The 25,420-nt window shown below is 40.8% G+C and overlaps 1 protein-coding gene across 1 annotated transcript in view; it reads right to left on the bottom strand.

Annotated features, from left to right (window-relative positions):
* plekha5 (pleckstrin homology domain containing, family A member 5) overlaps nucleotides 1–25,420 on the bottom strand; it is a 121,142-nt gene that overhangs the window by 6,934 nt on the left and 88,788 nt on the right. The window contains exons 11-24 of the mRNA XM_037683614.1: nucleotides 20,446–20,952; nucleotides 17,684–18,164; nucleotides 17,209–17,307; nucleotides 16,442–16,561; nucleotides 15,140–15,193; nucleotides 12,435–12,515; nucleotides 9,554–9,616; nucleotides 9,390–9,470; nucleotides 9,170–9,307; nucleotides 8,941–9,042; nucleotides 7,404–7,562; nucleotides 6,019–6,174; nucleotides 5,437–5,557; nucleotides 1,618–1,733 (exon numbers count right to left, since the gene is read on the bottom strand). Coding sequence (XP_037539542.1) covers nucleotides 1,618–1,733; nucleotides 5,437–5,557; nucleotides 6,019–6,174; nucleotides 7,404–7,562; nucleotides 8,941–9,042; nucleotides 9,170–9,307; nucleotides 9,390–9,470; nucleotides 9,554–9,616; nucleotides 12,435–12,515; nucleotides 15,140–15,193; nucleotides 16,442–16,561; nucleotides 17,209–17,307; nucleotides 17,684–18,164; nucleotides 20,446–20,952 — 2,278 coding nt within the window. The remainder of the gene's footprint in view (nucleotides 1–1,617; nucleotides 1,734–5,436; nucleotides 5,558–6,018; nucleotides 6,175–7,403; nucleotides 7,563–8,940; nucleotides 9,043–9,169; nucleotides 9,308–9,389; nucleotides 9,471–9,553; nucleotides 9,617–12,434; nucleotides 12,516–15,139; nucleotides 15,194–16,441; nucleotides 16,562–17,208; nucleotides 17,308–17,683; nucleotides 18,165–20,445; nucleotides 20,953–25,420) is intronic.

Genomic DNA, 25,420 nt, shown 5'->3' with positions numbered 1-25,420 from the left:
TATCATGTAATAGGTAAAAGTATTAATGACACAGTCGGCTTGCCGTAGACTGCCACCGTCGCGTGCCTGACGCAACAGTTAAATCAGTTTCATTTCACTGTGCTGCCCCGGTGAAATGCAGCTACTTTGACCACTGAAGTACATTTATTAGGTCAAAGTTCAAGTGAGACACACCTTTAATATAAAGTCGAGATAATAAATAATTGCTTTAGGTGCTTATCTTGTTAAATTTCGAAGAAATGCACAAGTCGCCCTCTGTGCATTCATGTTTCTGCGCATTGGCTTTTGAAAATGCAGCTGATTTGACCGTCAAAGTGCATTTATTAAGGAAAAGTTAAAAAGACACACCTTTACTATAATGTTGAGCAAACAATTGTTTTTAAGTGTTAATCTTGTTAAATTCTTGTTAAAGTTCTCCCGGGCACGCCCCCACAGCCGCCATTTGGCAGCCAATTGATTTTTGGCACAACGCAGGCCCACATTTTCAGGTTGTCAGCATAATAGATGCGACGTATACAGGGAAGAGACGTATTTATGGATTTTTCCACTTTATTAGACATATTTGGACTGATGTGACTTATAGTGTGACGTGTACGGCGGAAAATACAGTAAGCACTTGAAAACAAAACAAAGATAAAAGCACATAATTTTAGAATACTGTGTTTGATAAGGACAAAAATAAGAGAATGACCTCGAGCTAAAGCTACTATTTCACAACACTCTGAAATTACTGTCGCAACATTCAGCGCTGCGACACAAATATTTAGATTCATTTTGCAAAGCTCAAGTTCTTGTGTTTGGTGTGTGTAGTCAAACGGTGTTATGCTCTGGTCAGGTCAGAGTACACAAAGCAGCATTCACAGAGAATACCAGGTACTGCTGGATATACTCTAAACCCAACCAAGTAGAACTATCTCTGCAAACAGCATACACTGGAAAAACTTAACTTTTATAATTGTTACATGGCTCATTAAAGTTTGCTTTCTTTGAACTGAACCGAGCAAAAGTCCAAATCCTCTGACGGCTGAGTGCTCACACGCTCCTCCTGACACACATGGGTGCGCTCAGAGGGCTTGGGGGGCGTTGTTAATGCCTGAACAGGAGAAGCTGAAGATGTGACAATGTTAATTTTCAGGTTGGTGCCCTGCTGGAGGACTGGCAGATGTGGACTCGTTATTTAAGATCTGAGAACCCAAGCACCTGGTCCGTGATGCAGTCAAAGTGACACAGAGCTCATTTATATTATAATCATCTTTCTATAAGCAGAAACTCAAGCAGACACACCAAAAACAGGACACACCCTACCACTAATCACATGGTTCGCATACGTAAGATGATAGTGTTTGAGGATGAAAACTGTATAAACAACGCTTGGCATCTATTTTCTGAGAGCCCGAGTCACAGCTCGGCCATGTGAACACGGGCCTGCTGCACAAGTTACACTCCGTCAGGAAGGGAGTAAACAAGTTGAGACAATTGGGTGGTGTCCAGTTTACATCTGTCCACAGAGGCTTAAAATCATACAATAACAAGGAAAACAATAAAGAATTATTGCTCTTTTAGTTCTTTGCAGGTAGAAACAAACATTTCATGAAGAACTCAGGTGAAGTGACTCACCGTCCTGGGGTCAGGCTTCTTGGTCTTCCTTAAAGTTACATACGAGGCTATAGATGAAGACTCAGGCACTGGAGATTTGGTTCTGGGTGGGACAATGCCGACTGGATAAGACATGCCTGACCAGATAAAGACACAAGAGGTGACCGTGAGCTTCCACAGATGAAATATAAAGTAAAGAAGTTAAAACAGCAAAATTATAAATAACTATTTATTCAAGAGTAAAGCAAACTAGCACATAAACCCGTACTTCTTCTGCAAGGCAGAGAAATTAGTTACACGTTTCATTAATTTGTCTTTTAGAAAACGTCTTGTTTAACACATCTATATAACGTCAAGTAAAAGTAATAGTTGGCTCATTTTTACTCAGTAAAAACAAACGGGTCATGTGACTGGAGGTAAAAATGTACAATGTAAAGAAAAAAAAAAAAGACAGTCCAAGCATAGAGTAACTGCTGGACAACAAACAGTTAATTAGACAGACTTTGTGAAATACTGAACTGGATTAGGTTTTTAAAAAAATCAACCACCAACATTATCTTAAATTTGCAATAAAACATTTTGCATGAATATTGAAAATTCCACATAAAACAAGTACCGTCTTAGAAATAACATATGTATGTATATACTGTATGTGTGTGTGTGTGTGTGTGTGTGTGGGCGTGCAAGTATATACAGGTGCTGGTCATAAAATTATAATATCATGAAGAATTTGATTTAGTTCAGTAATTCCATTCAAAAAGTGAAACTTGTATATTATATTCATTCATTACACACAGACTGATATATTTAAAATGTTTATTTCTTTCAATGTTGATGATTATAACTGACAACTAATGAAAACTCCAAATTCAGCATCTCAAAAAATTTGAATACTGTGAAAAGGTTCATTATTGAAGACACCTGGTGCCACAGTCTAATCAGCTAATTAACTCAAAACACCTGCAAAGGTCTTTAAAGGTCTCTGTCTAGTTCTGGAGGCTACACCATCATGGGGGAGATGCTGACTTGACAGTTGTCCAAAAGACGAGCATTGACACCTTGCACAAGGAGAGCAAGACACAAAAGGTCATTGCTAAAGAGGCTGGCTGTTCACAGAGTAGAGGATGACATGTTTTCGGGAGTACCACCGGTCACGTGATGCTGGCGGGACCGGAGTCAACCTCATTATAACTCACGTGACCGGGACGGGACCGGACTGAAAGCTAACGGGAGCAGACAGGAGCGGGAACCGATAAATAACCAAAAATTAAAATGAAACAAACAAACAAACAAAAAAAAAAACAAAAAAAAAACCGCGGGCGCAGCTATTTTGTAGTTTTCTTTCAGTAAGCCTTCACTTTAACACAAGTCAAAAGGACTACATTTCCCAGGAGTCAAGTGTTCCAGCCGTAGCTTTTCACCGAGAGGGGGAGGAGCAGCGAAGTGGTACAGAGTCTGAAAATAGTTTGCAACGCAAGGTAAGAAGTAACTGTGTCTATTAAACTCACAGAACAGGCAGGAAAGTGTCAAATAACCCTGAACTTCATGAGAGTTGTGTTGGTGCTGTGCTGCTTTAAACTTTAGTCTCAGTCGTGAGGAGCTGCGGGGAGTTGGACTTTGTAAATGAACAGACTCAAACAGCGCATTTTTCTCCACCTTGTCCCTTTTAATTTTAAAATGATGCTCTGCTTTGTTGTGTGGGTTTTTAGGTTAAAATCTTCATTATCTGTTGCTGTTTGTAATGTAAAAAAAACCCCAGAACTCTTCCTGGTTAAAGTGCATGCATTCTCCGGTAAAAATATCCCAGTTTTTATAAGAAAGGCTGGTTACATATATATTATAATAACTGTTATTGTAGGGGGGACATATTGGTGTGAGGTCTGTGGGTCCTCCCTCATAACTTTTTTAATAAAGTAGCTACTATTTCCTGCATTCTGGTGTATTTTAACAGGTTTTAAAACATTTATGTTTACCTACATAAGTGAATACTTTATCCAATAACTGTTTTATAAAGCATGGCACAAGAAGTAGCACTAAGCTTTTTGTTAGTCTTTAATTTAATTTAATTTTTCTACCTAACACAGGAAGCTGTTAGCTCTGGAAGCAAACTGTTAAACAGCTTTGGGCACAAAGACCCTTGTCACACACTTCAACAGAGCAGGTAAGATACATCAAATATTGTAATCTCCACCTGGTGAGGCTGAGTAAATAATTATAAAATATGATGAGTGAAATAAATAAAGAAAATTGAGCTTCTGTAATTTATAATTGCAAATGTCACATTTTCTTCACTTAATTTCAATTGTAAATCTCTTGTTTTTGACAAAATATTTTTTCCAAAAGAAAGGCCAACAGATTGTAATTCGTAGTCACGGTAACCCTATTTTGACTCGTGCACGTCTTCTTTCACTTTTAGGTTACACAAGGCTCTGGACTGGTCAAGCTGTGGAGAGATGAGGTGGAACACCAGACCTGCGATGATCCAGTCTGTAAATGATGCTCTGAAGTCTGGGAAGATGCACGACATCATGCTTCACCCAAACGAGCTCGTTACCTTGACCACATAAACTCTGGACTTCTTGAGGACCTCGTCCAATGTATAATAATGCCTTTAAACATTTTTATTTGTCCTCTTGCTTGGTACATTATTTTTCTTTTTTTGTTTGTTTATACAATTTAAAACATGACAGTGATGTCACTGTTTAAAGGAAACAATTGCTCAATAAATGAGTAAAATGCAACTTGTTATGTTTGGGTTCTTTCATTTAAGGTAGACATGGTGTGACCCGTGTACTGGTTTTGATTTTTTAGTTTTTACTGTAACTGACCTTCAAAAGAGCCAGAAACAGGGACTCAGCAGCTGATCCTCCGTAGAAAAATTATATGGACTACAGGCCATGTATTATTTGTTTTATGACATTTAGTGAAGGTTTTTGTTTGGATTAAGGAAATAAATGTCTCTATTTCACCACAGATGAACTGTTCCTGTTGCCATATCTTTTGAAATAAAACTGCACAACACAAAGTAATTTAAACAGGAATGGGTAGAAGATCAAATCAAATTCAATGTATTTCCTAAAAATTAAATGAAAAACAGGAGCAGGAGTCATGTTACCAGGAGTGGGACAGGACAGGATTAATTTTTTTTACTCTGGACCAGGATTGGGACAGGACAGGATTTTTTCTGTGGGACCAGGACAGGACAGGAGTGAAAATCCACTCATGTGTCATCCTCTATCACAGAGCTCTGTGTCCAAGCACATTAATAGACAGACAAAGGGAAGGAAACAATGTGGTAGAAAAAATAGTGTACAAGCAGTAGGGATGACCACACTGGAGAGGATTGTGAAACAAAACCCATTCCAAAATGTCGGAGAGCTTCACAAAGAGTGGACTGCAGCTGGAGTCAGTGCTTCAAGAACCACCATGCACAGACATATGCAAGACATGGGTTGAATGGAATTACTGAAATAAATCAACTTTTTCATGATATTTTAATTTTATGACCAGCACCTGTATGTATACCTCAGTGCATACAGCCAGTTGTCTGTGAATAAATTTATAGATTGAATGATATCTTTAAATATTGTAATAGTGCTTCTTTTTCCAAACAATGCTATGTTTCACAATAAAAAAAAACGACTTAAATATATTGACAGCAGATTGGGAAATTGTAAAATAAGTTTTTGCATGTTTCTGTTAACGGCTGGGTCAACTCCTAAATATCAAAATAAGAGGGAGTTTTACAAACAAAGCCAACATTTAAGGTTATTCAGGCAAAATGCATTAAAATATCAACAAGAAACTCTGACACCATATCAGTATTTTACTGTCATGCACCTTTGTTTCCAGCATATTCTCTGTCAGACGGGTGTTCAGATCGGTCCTCTCCGTTGTTCTCATCCACCTCGGCCACTGTGGTGAGCTCTGGTTCACTCTTATAAAGTCTGTAGTCTGGCCCCTGCCAAATGAGAAACAGGTTTAACACATAAACAAAGGATTTCACACAAAATGTGCAAAGTCTGTTAACAAACTGACATTTACAATAGTGAGAAAACAAATGTCAAAACAAAAAGGTACAACTTAAAAAAAGTAACTTTGGTTAAACAAAAAGTAAGCATCAGGACAGCACATTCAAACTTGGATATGGATTAAAACATGGAAGAATAATAGCTTAATTTTATTTATGCAAATAAAAAAATTTAAAAAAGCATTGCAATGAAAATTAAAAAAAACAGAAGCGAGACTTCTGTTACACGGCTAACATAAAAATGAGTCATGGCAGTATGTTGAACAAAAGCAGAAATGATCCAAATAAAAAAATTAAAATGAGAAACGCCGACACGTGACGGTGAGTTATGACATGTGATGAAGCAGCTGAGGGCAGGGTCAACCACGGGGCCAACAGGTCAACAAGCTTACGCTGTGCGTGCTATTCCTGTGGTTGCTCTTCCTGTCCTCTGGCCTGTGGAGGGACGAGGGGCGCACACCAGCATGAGAGGCTGGAGGGGGCACGGCGGGGGAGTTGGGCTCGTAGGAATGGGGTAGGGGCGGCCGCGGGGGTACAGAGTCCTCTTCCTGGGGATTAAACAGGGCATTACAGGACATGAAGCTGGGTGACACATGGTGCCACCGTGCAGGATCAGAGCAACAGCCATCTGGTGCAAGAGTTTTGGCCCATAGGAGGAGCAGGCCAGCTGATTAGCCAGAGAGAAGGCTCCACATTATTACCGCTTGATGGTTACATTTACCCAGAGGCCAACAGACTTGAACAAAACTGTCTGCCTGGTAAGATCCATATTAATAAAAAGAATGTGTGTAAAAGGAATCATTTACTTTTTTAAAGTGGGGTTCTGTTGAGTACATCGTCAGTATCTTACCTGCAGTAGACAAGGTCCAAAGTAAAATTCTCATGAAGGTAAAGAGGTACTGAGAGCAGGGCCCAGTCGAGCAAATTTCTATCATTTCAAACGACAAAACCCTAAAACATTTTCTATCAGTCTGAGTGACCAATTATGGTCCGCTGTGGTTATTATATATTGATTATATATTCATAATTGTGCACATTGTCACTTTTATATGAACCAGTTTTCTACTTTGTTAGTATAATTTGTGAAGTGCTGGCTAAAAATATAGTCCGGCTGTTTTTTCTTGGTTAGTCAGTTCTGCTCTTTAATCAACAAATTTTCACCTGTAAATTTTGGCTAATTCAAATATCCTCATATTTTCCCACATATTGCTTTCTTAATCACTAGTTTTTACAGTCTTGTAGCAGTTGTTAGGGATTCAGCTGAGTCAAAACTTGCTAAATATGTTTGGCAACCTTTATACGTGAAGCGACACAATCATTTCTTGATCAAGAAAACAGTGAGATTGTAAACGACTTGCAAGAGACAATGTGTGAATGTATTAATGCTTGTTTGAACTGTTATAATGGTGGGACTCTGCTCCTGTTAAAGCTCTGGTCTGAATAACATTTAACTTGACAAGTCCATGAGAATTTCTCCCCAATTTTTCAAACTGGGATCAATTTGAAAGCTGTCTACTGCAGGTAAGATACTGACTACTGAATTATTTCACAAAACCCCAGTTCAACAATCTAGGTCAACTAACAATTATTAGTGTTTTCTATTCTATAATATGTCAAAAAAAGAAATACCAAAAGAAAATCCTAGACATTTTGATAAATGACTTTAAATGTTATTAGCCAAAACAGATTTTAAAGATCTTTGACTGATCCAGATATGCCGAATTGTCTCAAAAATAGAAAGAAAATAAGTTAGTTGCTCTCGTTTGTGGAACTTCACCTCATTTTTGAGCTTATTCAAGTTGGTTTTGGGTCCAGAGAAGCCCATCCCATCCACAGCGTTTCTCTGAGCTTTGTTTTTATTGAGCACTTCCATCACATCTTGAATCCTCCACAGCTCCTTTTGGATGCGAACGTGCTGCTGACTGGGAGGCTCCGTCTGAGCGCACAGAGGGGAAAGAAGTATAAATCCCTGGTGAAGTTCTGAGCATAGTTTGTAAAATAATGTGTAAAAAAACATAACATGATGCATTAAAACAAGTAAACCGCTATATTGAAATGTGTCTGCTAAAGTGTCCAGCACTGATTGAGTTCCTTCCGTCTTTGAGAAAAATTAACTAAATAAAACAGCAGCAACCACAAGAAAAAAAGGTTTACGTTTGAAAGGACAAACAGGTGATCGAGGAACATTAGAAGAAGATATACATTTAACTACCTCTGTGCAAATGACACTGCAGGCTTACTTGTGGTCCCTAGAGTTTCCAAAAGCAGAATGTGAGGAAGATCTTCCAGTTATCAGGCTCCTCTCTTGTGGAACCAACTTCCAGTTTCTGTCCATGAGGCTGACACATTGTCCAGTTTTAAATCTGGGCTTAAGTCTTTCCTTTGTGATAAATCCTATAGTTAGGGTTGGCTTGGGTTTCCTGAGCTGTCCCTTAGTTATGCTGCTATAGGCTTAGACTACTGTAGGACAAACTGACCACATTTCCTCACTCTGATTCTGTCTTTACTTACTCTACTCTACCTGTGTGTAATTGTAATTATTTCTCCTGAACATGTGTTTTTTGTCTTTCTTCCTATAGCAAGTACATCTGGACCTGCCATCATGTGCTCGTTCCTCCTTCCTGTCCTCTCAAACCCAGCCGGTCGAAGCAGATGACCGCTCGCCCTGAGCCTGGTTCTGCTGGAGGTTTCTTCCTGTTAAAAGGGAGTTGTTCCTTTCCACTGTCTCCTCTGTGCTTGCTCAAAACTGTGACAAAGTGAAGATTCAACACAATCTGCTGCTTCCTAAGATAATTTACTAATTGTTTTTTTTTTATGTATGTGAATGTTTCTGTTCAGCACCCTGAGACAACTTCTGTTGTGACTTGGCGCTATATACATACATTGAATTGAATTAACAAAAAGTTTGTGTGTAAAGAGGATGTCCAGACTCCGTGCTGGTGTTCTGACATCTCTGTTCTGAATGAACATTAGCTCTGACGCACACTCATCCAGAAATAACTGGTCAAAGTGTTTGTTTCTGTCTCTGCACCTCTATTAAGATGAAGAACAAGATAAAATACAGACTTCATTAAGGCCTGCACTCAAGTCATCAATCACTCACTCTGCAGCTTTAGCATCTCTTAACTCTTGGCATCGGGGGTCCTAGAGCTGAGTTATGATATTCTTGCCTAAAGTCAAAAAAGAGTCTTAAAAAAGGGTAGTCAAGATCCAGAGCTGTATCTGCAACTCTAAATGTTTTTGTGCTAGTTTAACTGAATAGAAGAACAATTGTATAATCAATTAATTAATCAAATGTTAAAAAATGATATTACCTGTGGGCTTCCCAGTGCTTCCAGCTGCTCCAGCAGGTTACTCTTGGCTGAAGTCACATCTCCTTCCAACCTGTCATACTCCCTACATGACCGCTCCAACTCCTGGTTTGGGTGGAGAAGAAAGACTTGTTGAACGACTAAAACAAACAGGCAAAAACTCTCGCCTTGGATTGAAAGTAGTGTCCAGCCTGAGTGTGTGCAGAGTGAATGGATGTGCTGGGCAACTCACCGCAGTGACTCTGGACAGCTCTCTGCAGGTGCTGAGGAGGCCACTCTGCAGCAAGTCTCTCTGCTGAACGACGGCCGGGTCATCGGAGCCCAGCTCGATCTCCTGACTGGCCGACAGAAGAGCAGTCTCCAATGTATGCTGAAAAAAGACAACTTATTGAATATACAGATTTAAACAAAGTTTTGTAAGAAAACATCATTAGGAACGCGTATATTTTCACCTTCTCTCTGTACAGCTGCTGAAGTTTTTCCTCATGCGTCCTAACCACTTTATCCTGCTCGCACAACCTGCTGAGTTTAGTCTGAAGACAAAAAACATTGTAAAGCACTTTTTTTGAAACTGAACGGAGCAGCGTGTCTTGCAAGAGTGCATCACTAATCTTACATCAGTATTCACTTCCTCTGGCATGCATGTGTACGCTTGCTCCCCGTAGTCTTCTGGACTCAGCTGTGAAGACGGAGCGAGCATTAAACAGAGACAACAAATCTCCACATACACTTTCAGGATCTGGAGATCTAATGCAGTGCTGTCACAAAGCTCTGTCAGCGAGCCGCGGGACTGACTCTTCACCTACAGCTTTTATTTCACTAAATCAGACGATCTTCATCAAACCTGCTGTGAAAACGCAGCCAGTCTAAACACAATCTCCTGCTGATGCGCACTGAGCCTCAGATTTCATCTGTAACATCATTTATCTTCATCTGCACAACACTTTGGTTTTACTGCAAACCCAAAAGTAGAGCGTATAAAACAGTCTCTAGCCGGTCCTGTGTCCACACACAGTGTTTTTAAAGTACCAGCTATGTGTTTACTGCAATAAGTTGAAAAATCAGCTCAAAGATTAAAAAAAGGCTAACAATTTTCTTTAAAGTTGCAAAAGCAATTAAAAAAAACAATCTTATTTTACTTAAACATACAAGACAAGTGTCCAATGTCCAAATATACCGCAGTAACTTCTACTTTATTTTAAAATAACAGTTTTTATGTGATTCAGAAACTTACAATGACTCGTTTTTGCCACTTGTCATTTAAGCAGGGAACATTATGTCATCTGCATTGGATCCCGTTTCCAAAAAACACAAATCACTCTGAAATCTAGAACAGCCCACAAATATTGTGACAGCGTCACATTTCTGTGTTGTTTTATGTTTGTCTCGACATTAGATATGAAATTACATAAAACCAAAGTGCCAATTTCACCCGTAACTCCGTTTTATTTATTATGTATAAGCAAATGATTTGCTCATTTTTCTTAGTGAAGATTTTTGGATTAATGCCTTTTGCTTCTATTTGTTTAATAAATTTTGCTTTCAGTCTCGTTCTCAGGAAGAGAAACACAACACTGTCACATACTGGATTAATTATCTGTGTGAACCAAGAAGAACTTTAAAAAGTACATTTATAAGCAAAGCAAACTTTTTTTTTTAACTAAAAAAATATTTTTCCTCTAAAGTATCATCAAATTTCAAATCTAATGTAACAGAAATAACAAACACAGAAAATGACTCTGCACAAATAGTTTGCGACCCGGTGTGAACGTTTCACTCTCACACCTGCACTCTTTCACACGCTCCGTCTCAGTTGAACCACATGGTACATTTAAAGCAGCAGGAACCACATGGCATTCCACACGGAACATGCAGACGCTCCCACAGCTCGGGGCTCTTTCATGGTGGTGTCGTGTGGACTACGAGTGACATGGGGAGGAGGAGGAGGAGGACGGAGTTCTGGCTCTGCTGAACAGGTGGGAATGCAGCTGTAGTGGAGCCTAGGAAGGAGTTAAGGCTTTAACACATGGGGCGGGGGTCACAGAGGTGACTTCACAGGGATCATCACGTACATGGAGGAGGACGAGGTGAAGACACGTGAAGAGGAAGATTAAATTTACCCAAAATGCATAGGCCTTTATCCTCATCAGTATGTCTCTGGGCCTTAATGGTTCAAAGTGTTCAACAACTGCAAGTCAGGGCTTGAACCACTAATTCATCTAACTGTGACTAACTTGTGGAGAAAATGCATAAAAAGAACTCACTGCAGTGAGAGGTGCAGGTTCAGCTGAATACTTAACTGTAGAGGGACACTCAAACATCCAAAGAGATAAACATGAAAAAAAAAAATAAAACCTGAGAGCTGCTTGCTATTCACCAAACCAGCCTGAGGACCACCTGGCCAAAGTGGTTCAAAAATATCCTGATGTAAGCTCAATCATCCAGGTAAATAAATCCCTAAATAACCTGACTTGACTTTTTGTGACATTTTATAAACCATTACACTGCCATCAATTCTGCATGACTTGGTTATTTACAAAGAATTCTGTGGTTTTGTTGCAAGCGTATAGTATATGGTGCCTGCAGCACTGAGATGTTGCACATTAAGTGCTGGCTCGGGCACATCTGGCAGGAATATAATATTTCTGCTGAAACATCAGTTTAGCACAAAACTAACAGCAGTGTAAAGGTGGAAAACAACAGCATCTACTGTATACCCACTACGTAAGTTTTGAGATTAGATTTGTTTTAAGACAGCAGCAATTTACTTTTGCCTTGGCTCTGCTTGGACTAGATGTTAGCTCGTCAATCAGGATTAAACTTTATTTCTCCAAATCAAGATCATTTTAAGGGCCATCTACAATAAGTAAGTTAAAACAATGTTCATGAGCCTTTTAGAAACTCTTGCTTCAAAAGATCTGAACCATCCTGTTAAAGGCAGTTTGAAACTTGTGTCTGTTATCACAGACTTTAGATAATACTCAGACTCCTGGCCAAGTGTAGGGGACTCAGATAGTGGAAGTGAAGGGATTCTGCACACAGAGGTATGGAAATCACTGGCTGGGGCACAAAATAAAGATGAGGAAGGCCTACATGCTTTGCAGCCAAAGTGAGAAATATGCAAGAATAACTCAGGCGTTTAACGAAGCCCCATGCCCAGAAGACTGCTTTATCAACACGTATGAGCTCCATCAGTAACTACATACAACCTGAGCACACACACCTCAAATTAAAGGAGGGGTTTAACGGAACGGAGAAATGTACATACATACAACATGATACTTTTTAAAGTCATGCCCACATGAACATGACTTCTAACACGAAGAGAACAATCAAAAAGCGATGGATGGGGGAAGTGCTGGCATAGCAAACGATACACGGAGACCGTTCTCGAAATGAAGACTTGGACATCAGAGGAGGAGCGTTGCATAACAGACCAAAAAGAACAACAGCGACTGGTGAGGATGACGTGGAGCAAAGCCTTTGGCTGGCCTTACTTGCTGGTAAAGTTGAGGCCTTGGAGCCGAGTTCTCAATCAATTTGTGAGTCATGGCGATTAAAGGGTCATTTTCCTTCATCTAGTTCAGTGCGGAGAGGAGCGATATAGCAAGTGTCAGAAAGTTTACAGCACTTGATTTCTGAGACAACAACCACAGCATAATGACACCACTCCACTCACTGGAAAGCACCAGACTCAGACAGAAACATGTGCATCCACACAGGACAGGGAAGGCTGCAGCCCCACGAAGCAGTAGGTGATACTTACAAACAGCATCAGAAACACATTACACCTTCAAACTACAGTTCATTATACTGGTGCAAATACAGCAAGCACTAGTTACTCTGTGATGTAATCATGTGGCGATAAACAAGAAACACGCGTGAAGAGGAAAATGTTTCACTGTGTTCACACTAATCTGAGACTACATATTCAGTGTCTTTTACTAGAAATGAACAAGTGTTCCTGTATGAACCACTGTGCTTAATAAACCCCCCAAGAACCAAAGATAATTGTTAAAGTCCTACAGCTCTTTTATGTAGACTGCAAGGCAGAGATAAACACGTTGTGCTGCTTCAAAGAATAAAATAAGAGATGGTTATTGTGTAATCGCAGCAGATTTTAGCCTATTCATTAAAACTGTTTAAAACAAAACACAAATTGGCCCATCAGAAAACATAATGCAAACTAAGGCTGTACAACACATCAGCATGCACAATCGTCAAATTACAGCATCTGCAATTTTGAAATATGCAAATCAAATAAAATAGAAGCTTTGCAGGTCTTGAACTTGCTGCCAACAAAATATTAAATAGTTTGATTCTTTAAAGTGGTACCACAAAGCTCCAAAGAGAAGTATAATACTGATGTGAACGTCATCCAAAGTAATAACTAATTGTTAAAAGACACAGTTCAGTTTATTTCTAAGGTTAGCTTCGACTGATAGAGGAGTAATGCATAGGCCTGTCTGTCACAATAACACGTTTTGCTGGGCGAATAATTGTCTCAAAAATTATTGTGATAAACAATATATATATATTTTCTTTCGACTGCTCCCTTCTTCAGGGGTCGCCACAGTGAACTAAATTGCACGAAGACTTGGCAGTTATTTTTTACGCCGGATGTTCTTCCTGACGCAACCACAGACACCGAGCTACCACAGCCCTCTGTGAGGAGCAGAGAGCTGCTGTCTAGGACACCCAGAGGAGCAGATGGTGGGGGGGGTTCAGGGCCTTGCTCAAGGGCCCAGAGTGGGGCGAATGAAGGTGGGGGCAGGTGTGGGTGCTTCAAATGTTGATTTGTTTTGCATGTAGTACCTTTTTTGACCACTGGTTGGCAGTATAAGACTGTTTGAACCGAAGGATGGATAGTGAGGGAGCGAGCAGCGTGTCTCTTTAAGAAAAATGGGAGGGAGGCCCCTTGATGTGACATGGGCTGTCTCTCTTCGGTTCTCAAAATGGCGGATGCTCAGTGTGGTTTGAGCTCTTTAGCATTTTTCACACAAAGCTTTTAATTTAAAAAATGAGTAAACAAGTTCTCAGCTTCTTTTTGCAGAGAAAAACTTTTTACACAAAGGCACGGGTTTCAACCGTGAATTTTGGAGCTTCGGCAAGACGGAGGTTTTTCTCCAAGGTCGGCCTGTTAGCTTAGCTTGTAGCTTAGCTTCTCAGCTTAGCTGCTTTTAACGATCCAAAAACGTGATTTTGAACAGTTAAAATGGATTTTAAAGAGAAAAGAGAAAGGGAGGGGTCAGTGAAGAGCATCAGAGTTGAGCCTTTTGTCATCCAGTGTCTTCAGTAGAAGGAGAGACACGAAGAAATCATAAAGCCGATAAAAGAAAATGAGGTTGGTAATTTTTATTTATTATGCGATTAATTGATTTATTGTTTATCGTGACAGGCCTAGGTATGAACAATGTTTCCAGCTATTACGAGCCAAACACTTAAACTTTCTCTTTAAATTGAACTTTTTAACAACGTCACCGTGTGTTTTGATGCGTTTACACCGGAAATGTTCAGGGAAACGTACATCCACCGGTTTGTACTTTGTTTTGCAGCTGCTGTTCACACGTCACAGCAAGAAATTTGCTGCTCATAAATAAAACATGAAATATGACAGATGAGGTTTTCTGATGACCAATTTGGTGTTTATATCTTTACTACATGATATAAAAGTATTTTAACAAACAATCAACAGATTAAAACAACCAAGCTGCAGCTGTGCAGCATGCTCACTCAGGAAATCATTAGAACAATTTGGAGCGCATCATTCCACCTGCTGATTTCCAGAACTTTTTACTACGTGGTTGACTGTACAATACTGTATAACTTTAGACGCAACTGTAAAAACCTATACAGTCCTATGTGTTGTACTTGATAAAATAAAAACTATTAAGTGTTTGAGTTTTAAAACACAACTTGCATTCAAAATCAAAGTCACTGGACTGAACTAAACATATATACTACACATAAATTCATGCATAGATTTATAAAAACTAAACACCATATATTTACATTTTGTCCAGCTCCTTTGCAAACAAATGTAGTTTAAACTGTGTTTTTGTTCAACAATGGCATTTGTTTATTAAGCAACAGTTAGGGGGAAAATTCACCAAGCAGCAAACACAATTACAACAAAAGTATTAAATGGGTTCAGTTCATTACTAGAGAAGAAGAGAGGGCATGCACTCATGCATCACCCCACCTGATTGTCCAAATACATGAGGTTCCTTTGGAGGTGATGAGAGAGAATGTCGTTCTAGAGTCAGCAGCAGGGAGGAGAGAAGAGGCAACAGAAGAGCAAGATAAAGAAAAAATGGAAACCCCCTCTTGACCCGACGCTCCTCTTGTGTGTCTCTTTGTTACTTTCATATCACACAAGCGTGTCGTGTATCCAAATATAACCACACACAGAAAATGAAGCAGGACAGCTGAATGTGAAGAAAGCAGGTCAGGCACCACATGGAAGGGAACAATGCGATGCTACTTCTGGATGGGAGGGAATGCAGCTTCACTATGACAAAATGGGCCGTGCGATCTTGACCAAGAGCAGAAAAATAAATAAATCACAAAAACAGTTGAGTGTGAGAATAACCAAACTACAAATGGCTTCTTTCTGATACACGGAGATATCAAATAAATTGTATTAGAGATGGTTAAAAGCTATTAAAAGTGACCACAGACCCAGATTAATACGAGGGGCCGCTGTGGTGAAGTGGCCGACTTGGGACCAGAAAGTCGCAAGTTCAACTCGTGACTCAATGAGACTACAAATAAAGGTTAAATAATAAAAGTTATTTTGTTGTTGATTCTTAATGTGATTGAATATTTTTGTAATAAAACTTCAAAGACAACTTTGGTCTCCTTCTTGTGATAGATATGCATTTGTTATGGTATATAACTCCCTGTAATTAACGTATTCTAGTTCAGTGACTGAGCTGTGTTTATTAAAGGGTGAATACATTAATTACCAGTAAGTTGTTGCTGGTCAGTAAACTGACCGGCTGGTGCTCCGCTTTAACGAGTGCAAAATAAGTAAACAAGTGTAGTCAAGTGAGGAGAAAGTGTCACCCTTCTTCCTCCATCATGTCATAAACGCTACATAATTGGTACATAAATAAATAATAATACTAATAACGTTCAAATCTGGCATCTTATAAAGTGCAAGAACATAAAGCTTGCCAAAAGCTCTAACTTTCATCTTAATCTAGCATGTGACTGGACTCTTTGTGGGGTACAAAGTGAGTTTATCAACTGCTCGCCCTGTCTAAGTGTGTCACATGAAAAACTAAGTGAAGCCAGGTGGAAACAAGTTTGGTTAATGTTATCGATTTGAAATGTTTTTGTGCGTTTAAAGCAAAGTGGACAACAAAGTAGCCGACCCCTGAGGAGAATAAATGTATGAACCAAATCTTCTGGATCGAGATGAATAATGAAGGTGGGTAAAGATGGCACACACAACACAAGGTACCAAACACGCCTGCAGAGATGTCTCTGGAGGCCTGACCTTTGGGTTGTCGCCATCCATGTTTAGTTGCATAAGCTGTGCTACAGTGTGCTCCCGGATACTGTTTAGCTCTGCCTGCTGCCGCCGCAGCTTTATCAGCAGCAAAGTCAGTTCTTCAGGCTGCAAAGGAGGGGAGGAGGGACGTACAGCCACAATGAAACAGGGACACACCGCGAGGGGGTGGGGAAAAGAAAGGAAAGAGCACACCAGGATAAGAGATTTAAAGGCATAAGGAACAAAATAGGTAGGCAAATCCTGGCGATGGGTGTTCATGCGCTTCAGGAACATTAGATTATCCCAGGTGCCATCACAGTTTAATACAGATAAGCTCTTTACATCTGCTAAAAACAGAAAAGTTTGCATTTACTGCAGAATCTGGGTAAGACTTCACCAGCTCCATAAAGACAGAATAGCACTGGGTGCAGCTTTGACATAAATTCCCAATCTGGCTTAGAGAGTTGTGAGTGACAGGGTTTTCTAAGTCTCCACTGATGTGAAGTGAGTGTAAGGAGCTCTGAAGTGAACGGATTTTAAATCTTTCATCTTGGAACATACAGCCGAGTCCTGCCTGAATCTGCCTCCAAAAGACCTCGGAAAATGTTTTGGTCAGAGCTGAACAAGCGAGACAGTGAGGGTAGGCACCATTATAAAAATAGCATTGTTTGTCAGACGTCTGCTTAAACCCAAGCTTTAAACGTTTCAGCTGTGCACCAAAGTCATATAAACATTTGTGGATCAACAAAAGGAAAAAGGAAACTCAGACTTACAGATTTGCCTTGCAGAGAATGGGCAGTGATGGTCTGGACTGGGATCCCCACAGGCATGGACCTCCTATCAGGTGGGTAGGCGTACTGCAGAACACAGTTCTAGAAAATAAAATTAAACATGTCTGTTATTACTACAGTCAAGCATCCACATTCATAATCCTATTTTAATGCACATGCTAAAAGGTTACTCAATAGGACAGCAACTGGGCTGAATAAAATAAAAGTCTCAATTTTTCCATAAAAAGTTACTCTTAAATAATCAGAGCTAGCCTTGTTAACACATTTAAAACTATTTCTTCAGTAAACTTGATCCTGGCGTGAAACAGATAAGAGTGATCAGTCATTTTGACATAAAAACTTCTGTTTTACAAGAACTGTGACGTTCCATTTCCTTCCATCGGACAGAGACAGAGACAGAGGTGGACATCGAGCTGCACTGGCTGCATGAAGATTGAAGATAAAACCGTTTAAAAACCTTGTTGATTTGTGACCTGTGCCGTCTGTCAAGGCTCGACTCTCGTCTGTAGGTAGGGGAGGTCAACTCAGAGCGAGCGTTGGCCATGTTGAAAGATCTCAGCGGAGAGTAGCCACCGTACACGGACAAGGACCCGTGAGACGGCGACGGGGGGATGGAGTGGCTGGGGGCAGCATGCTCAGATAAGTTGATCATGGTTTTGGGGCTGGTCATGTTGCTGTAGAGCCCCGGCTGCCTGCTGTAGGCCTGTCTCTGCTGCCACTCGTACAGCTGCCACATGGTGTCGTCGCGCATGGAGCGGCGCTTGTCAGCCACCGACGGGCCCAGGGCTTGGTCGTACAGAGACGGAGACATGCTGCAAATGCTGTCCCGCTGGGCCATGCTATTTCTGGGCATACTGCGGTAGCCATCTCCATAATGAGGCATGTAGGGTACCCGATGGCTTGGCATATTTCTAGGCAGTGTCTGGTATGATGTGATGCTGAAGAGAAACACAACAGAATTAAACAAGAATAACATACAGAAGACACATTTAAGTCACTTAGATAAAAAGAGAAAGTTTAGGCCTTAACTTTCTTGGCATCAAATTCATTTGATTTATTCACTTTGTTTATAAAAGTGTTAGCACATACTTTGGATCCAAGTCTACCATGATCAGCTGTAGGAAGAAATATGTATTTGTAAGGATTTACCATTCTAAGTGCGAGTCTTGAGGGAATTGAGCAAAGCAAGACTCCACTCAAACAAATCAGACGTTCTCAGAGAAGAACGTGGTTTTAAAAAGCCTAACTTTCTCTGTGGGCTCAAAGTCAGTGCAGTGGAATCACAAGGGCTTCATACTAGGACTTCCTGACAGATTGGGGCTAGAAAGCTCACTGGCCTGTGAAAGCCAGAGCATCAGCATTAAAACAGGCATGTAACTGCATGGAAACCAAACACCAGCAGGGAGGAGACAAACGGTGTTTAAAAGACAAGTGCAGAGAGAGAACATGAACAGATTGAAGCACACTGTAAATAAACCTTATGGGATTTTGTCGTTGTTGTTTTTTTTATTTTTACTTAATAAAAGTACAACAGAATAAAACAAATATGTGGTCACTTCAAGGTTCATGCTCAATAATCCAGGTAAAAAAAAAATCCAACAATGTTCAGTCAGATCATCTGGACAGTTTCTTTTTTTTTTTGTTGAGAGACGTTTCGCCGTCCATCCGAAGGGCTTCATCAGTCTGAGGAGTCACAAACAAACTGTTTTACCCACTAAGCAGTACACTCCTACAGTGGACCAACACGTTTGCTGGTGATAAGATGGTTTCTGGGGGATGTCCTCTCCCCATTGACTCTTTCCAGACAGGCAACCACAGCTGAAGAGGTTCATGCTCAATAATCCAGGTAAAAAATCCATAGGAGTGTACTGCTTAGTGGGGGAAACAGTTTGTGACTCCTCAGACTGATGAAGCCCTTCGGATGGAGGGTGAAATGTCTCTCAACAAAAAAGAAACTGTCCAGATGACCTGGCTGAACATTGTTGGTATGTGGTCACTTCTGCATCAATAAAAATGAGGACAGATTGTAACAAAGTCATAAATAATGACATGAATCTGTTTTTCCTCTTTCTGCATGTTTAGTCATTCTGCTCATGCCTCAACAAAAACATCTATCCAATCTGAGCTTTACTGCTGAAGTTCTGAGAGAGATCTTCTTTAAGATGTTTTTTGTGTTTAAACCTGGCGTTCACGTCCGCTTCTTTAAAAAAACCTAATCTAGGAGAGATTGGGTATAAAGTGGCATGGCTGTGCAGCTCAGAGCAGAAGCTTGAACAGGAGGACAAAAACAGCTGAGGAAGCACGATGAGCATGTCAGTTCGACAAAAGGACAGAGAGAACGTTTAATCCCAACCAATTAAAAATCGGGTTCTTCCAGCTGCTCCAGCAGAAGGCTGTTACTCCGACAGTCATCGATTTCCCCACTCCTAATTACTGAGACACTAAGAAATGTCAAACGTTTACATTGTGATGTTAACATTAGTAGCAAATCCTCCATATTTTAAATAGTGCAGCGTTATAAAAAAAACTGATTAAAAAATTTAAACTTATCTCAATATGGAATGTTTTAGACGTTTTAAACAGTGAGAGAGAACAATGTATTTGAACTTGATAATTACTAGTTTATACGTTTCCTGCTCTTATTGCTGAAGATTAAACTTGTTTCTAGTAAAGTGGAATAATAAACTTCTTCTATTGGAACAAAAACTATTTAAAAATATTTACACAGAATATAACATACAGAATTTTTAAAATATAATATATAACACAGGGCAGCACGGTGGCTCTGTCTGTAAAGCTGCCGCCTCTCAGCGAGAAGGTCACCGGTTCAAATCCTGGTCCGAGAGCCTTTCTGGGTGGAGATCGCATGTTCTCTCCGTGCATGTGTGGGGTTTTCTCCAGGTGCTACGATAGCTGGATATGGGCACCAGTGACCCCGCGACCCAAAAAGGAAGAAGCAGGTAAAGCTAATGGATGGATAGAAATATTTTTGGTTGGCACTAAAGTTACCCGATATTAAAATATTTAGTGTCGGAGGAATGACTGCCAGGGGTTTAATTACCCACCTAGAACGGTCCTAGGCCGAGATTTGAACTTTGAATTTTGCTGAGAGGCAACAGCTCTACCAGTTGAGCCACTGTGCTGCCCGAGTGGATGGATATACAGTATATAATACAGTTAAACCTGGATGGATGGATATATATATACAATTAAACGTACCTCCTGGTATCATCATCCTGGCCTCGTCCTCTCTGTATGCGAACCCACTGTTCCAGCTGCTGCATAGAGTTTGTCCTGTTCAGGGTGCGATGTGGCTCCTGGTTGGGACTTTGCTGAACAGGGAGCCCGTTCCCATTAGCAGGGAGCTGCTCCCCTGATCCGTTCACCTCTGGGTTTTGCTGCATCCTCTCAGCCTCAGCTGGAGGCTGTGGTGAAGTCACCTTAGCCTTAATGGATGCTGCCTGGGCCGACTGCAGTTTGAGGCTGTTGATCTTGGTAAGTGGACGTCCACGCTCTGTCCCATCCTTCTGGAAGCCATAACGCTCAGCGTCACGCTGCTTTCTGTCTTCTTCCTCTTTGGTGGTGGTTACTGCTGCACTGCGCTCGCGATCAACCTCAAGATTGCGCTCATTGTTCTGGATTTCAGGCTGTGTGAGAGGCAGCTTGTGGTTGGCAACAAGATTTATTTCTTGTGGTCCACACTGCTCCACTTTTAGTCTGTCCAACCTGAAAAGGACAAATAATAGACATCATATAATAACAGGAAAAACTTTTGATACATTTTTAAAAATCTTTATTCTTCTTTCGACTATTCCCTCTTCAGGAGTCTCCACAGTGCATCATCCTCCACCATCTCACTCTGTCCTCACTCCAACTACCTCCATGTCCTCTCTAACTGCATCCATATATCTCCTCTTTGTCTTTGTCCTGGCAGCTGCATTTCTAATATCCTTCTACCAATATAACCACTGTCCCTCCTCTGGACATGTCCAAACCACTGTCCCTCTTCTGGACATGTCCAAACCATCTCAGTCTGGTCTCTCAAACTTTATCTTCCAGTTATCCTGATGCATGCTCAATAATCCAGGTAGAAAAATCCAAAAAAGTTCAATCTGGTCCTCTGGACATTCAAAAAAAAAAAAAGCAAAAAAATGTAGAAATGTTTCGTCTCTCATCCAAGAGACTTCCTCAGTCAGAGCTGCTGTTTTCAGCTCAGTCTCTTAAATAGCACCTTCTCAGAGTGGATCAACCAGTTTTGCTGCTGACAACCAAAACCAGCTGCTCACATGCTCAAGAAGGACCATCAGCCCAACAATGGATCATTAGCACACTGATGGCTGTTTACTACTCACAGAGGGCTGAGTGATACTAGCAATCACAGCATTGTAAGAGGGGGACAGTTGAACCCGGAGGCCTCCACCCCTGTTTAATGATGGATGATTTCTTTTCACAAAGATGGCCTCCTTTACTCCTCTCTCAAACCATCGTTCCTCTCTGTCCAGGATGTGAACATCTTCATCCCTGAAAGAGTGACCGCTGGCCTGGAGATGAGTGTAGACCGCAGAGTCCTGGCCTGATGATGTTGATCTTCTGTGCTGGGCCATCCTTTTGGCCAGTGGCTGTTTAGTTTCCCCGATGTAAGACTGATCACAGCCCTCCTGACACTGAACAGCATACACAACATTACTCTGTTTGTGCCGGGGGACTGGATCTTTGGGATGAACCAGTCTTTGCCGTAATGTATTTTGGGGTTTAAAAGCCACTGGGACGTTATGTTTAGAAAATAAACGTCTCAGTTTCTCTGATACTCCCTCAACATACGGAATGACAACTGGTCTGGGTCTGGGTTCCTCCTTTTCACCTGTTGGCTGACAGGAGTCCTGTTTGGGTTTCTTCTCTGCTTTCAGGAAGGCCCAGTTAGGATATCCACATTGCTCTAGAGCCTGTCTTGTGTGGGATTTCTCCTTCTGCCTGGCTCCTGAGTTAGTGGGGATGCTGTCTGCTCTGTGATACAGAGTCCTGATGACTCCTAACTTGTGCTCCAAAGGGTGATGGGAGTCAAACTGCAAATACTGGTCTGTGTGGGTGGGTTTGCGGTACACCTTGGTTTGCAAATGTCCTCTATCAGAGACTGAGACCTCACAGTCCAAGAAAGCCAACCTGCCATTTTTTTCATCTTCTCGTGTGAACTTGATGTATTTATCCACAGAGTTGATGTGGTCAGTAAAATGTTGGACTTCCTGAGATTTGATTTTAACCCAGGTGTCGTCAACATACCTGAACCAATGACTTGGTGGTGTCCCTGAAAAGGACGTCAAGACTCTCTTTTCTACCTCCTCCATGTACAGGTTGGCAACAATAGGAGAAACTGGAGACCCCATAGCACACCCATGTTTCTGCCTATAATATTGCTCCCCATATGTGAAGTAGGTTGACTGCAGGCACAGTTTCAAGAGTTGACACAGTTGTTCTGTGGAAAGCGTGGTCCTGCTGCTCAGAGTGGTGTCTGATTTTAATCTTAAACTGACCACCTCTACTGCATCATCAACAGGAATGCACGTAAAGAGTGATGTGACATCAAAAGAGACCATTGTTTCATCAGTCTCCATGATGACATCCCTCACCTTATCCACAAAGTCCATGGTGTTCTGTATGTGGTGTTCTGAGCTGCCAACTAAAGGGATGAGTACAGACGCCAGATATTTGGAAACATTGTAAGTGACAGAGTTAATCATGCCAACAATTGGTCTTAAAGGTACACCTTGTTTGTGGATTTTAGGTAAACCATACAGACTAGGTGTGACCTCCCCTGGGTACAGTCTGTGGTACAGAATATGGTCAATAGCCTTGTCCTGCTCCAAAATTTTCAGGCAATCTATTAACTTCTTCTTGCAACCACTTCCTGGATCTCTGTTCAGAGGTTCATGAGTGGTTAAGTCACTAATGAGTGTCATAACTTCCTCATGATAGTCTTTCTGGTTCAAAGTCACTGTGCACCTTCCTTTGTCTGCTGGGAGAATGATGATGTTTTTGTCCTTGCTAAGAGTGGTGAGTGCGTCCCTCTCCTCTCTACTGATGTTGGAAGGTGGTGGTTTGGCGTTGTTGATCCACTCTGAGAAGGTGCTATTTAAGAGACTGAGCTGAAAACAGCACCTCAGACTGAGGAAGTCTCTTGGATGAGAGACGAAACGTTTCTATATTTTTTTGCTTTGTTCTTTTTTTTTTTTTTGAATGTCCAGAGGACCTGATTAAACTTTTTTGGATTTATCTCCCAGTTGTTCAACCTGTGCTGTACCTCTGATGATTTCATTCCTAATATTATCCATCCGTGTCACTCCTAAGGAGAACCTCAACATCTTCATTTCTGACACTTCCAGTTCTTTCTCCTGTCTTTTTGTCCATGTCTCTGTCTCCAGACCATACAACATAGCTGGTCTCACAATTGTTTTGTAAACTTTTCCTTTGACCTTTTGTGACAAAAAGGTGTCAGCAATCACTCCTGAGACTTTTCTCCATCCACTCCATCCTGCCTAGACTCTCTTCTTCACTTCTTTACCACATTCCCCATTTTCCTGGACAGTGGACCCCAAGTACTTGAAGTTCTGCACCTTTGTGACCTCTGCTCCTTGTAGCCTCACTGTTCCACCAGCCTCCCTCTCATTCACACACATGTACTCTGTCTTACTACGACTGACTTTCATTCATTCCTCTTCTTTCAAGTGCATACCTCCACCTCTCTAAGTTCTCTTCCACCTGTTCCCTGTTCTCACCACAGATCACGTAATCTGCAAACATCATAGTTCACGGGGATTCCTGCCTGACTTCATCTGCTAGTTGGTCAAACTGTTTCAAATCTTTGCAACAATAAGTCCACCAAATTATAATAAATTACTGCAAAAACACTTTCTTCAGTGCATATAGAAGTTAAATGAGACAAAACTAATTGTAAAATTTCAACAAAATGCTAGAGGTGCACCGATTGCAGTTTTCTGGCCTATCATCGATTTCTAAAAAGTCTGACCTGCCGATTCCGATTTTGGCCGATACAGATTTTGTTTATAAGCGACACTGTCAGGAGTTATAACGTCACAATGCACCTTCAATTTTCCAATATTATTTTATTGAAAACATACTCTTGAACAATATCCTAGAAACAATACAAACTTGTTTTAACTGGCCATGAGGTAGGGTTCTGAAATATAAATAAAGTTCAGACAATTGTTGTTCAAACTAAAAAAAAATCTGTAAAATCGGTTTCTCATGCAGGTATCGGACGATTTCTGATTTCCTAAAATTAAGGAAATCGGGGCCGATAAATCGGCTGCAGCCCTACAAAATACAGATCTTTTGTAGTTAATTATTCCAACAGGGTTAAGCTTTAAGCAAAGCCAGAAGTGCAAATAAATTAAGTGAAGTGCTCATGTTTCTTCCAGCTGCTGGAGAAGGACAGATGTGTAAAAGGAAATCAGATATCTCCAATAAAACACTTCCTCTGTCAAGGCTCAACTCAAAGATGGCACTCAGACCTCAAATCCATTAGTAACTCCCATCTAACGCTGTGGTTTCAGTGGATGTATCCAGAGGCAACAGGCTCCACTGTTCTTTGGCTTTAGTGAAGCTCAAGGTCAGAACTTCAAAGTTGATCCAGTTTCTGTCAGTGGTATGGCTCACTTGATTAACAAAGGCAGGACAAAAGACATTCTTCAGACTTTCCACTTCATACTTTCAAACTGGGCAACATATAATGTCTTCTCCAGATTACTGTGGCTCTGGTATCCTTACAGAGCCCATACTGGGGCCAATGACTGGTTTGTGTGCTTTTATTTCTTTTGGGAAGAACGTGGACACACAAAACAAGTACGTGAAATAAAAAGGCTGCTACACATAGCAGAAAAACTTACAGCAGCATTATCCTGATGCATGCTCAATAATCCAGGTAGAAAAATCTAAAAAAGTTCAATCTGGTCCTCTGGACATTCAAAAAAACAAACAAAAAAAAAAAGCAAAAAATGTAGAAACGTTTCATCTCTCATCCGAGAGACTTCCTCAGTTTGAGGCGCTGTATTCAGCTCAGTCTCTTAAATAGCACCTTCTCAGAGTGGATCAACCAGTTTTGCTGCTGACAACCAAAACCAGCTGATCACATGCTCAAGAAGGACCATCAGCCTAACAATGGATCATTAGCACACTGATG

The sequence above is a fragment of the Nematolebias whitei genome, chromosome 10, assembly GCF_014905685.2.
Source record: "Nematolebias whitei isolate Nwh7 chromosome 10, NemWhi1, whole genome shotgun sequence".
In the NCBI taxonomy this organism is placed as follows: Eukaryota; Metazoa; Chordata; class Actinopteri; order Cyprinodontiformes; family Rivulidae; genus Nematolebias; species Nematolebias whitei.
Note: the sequence above shows the minus strand (reverse complement) of the source record. Positions and strands in the feature narration are given on the sequence as shown.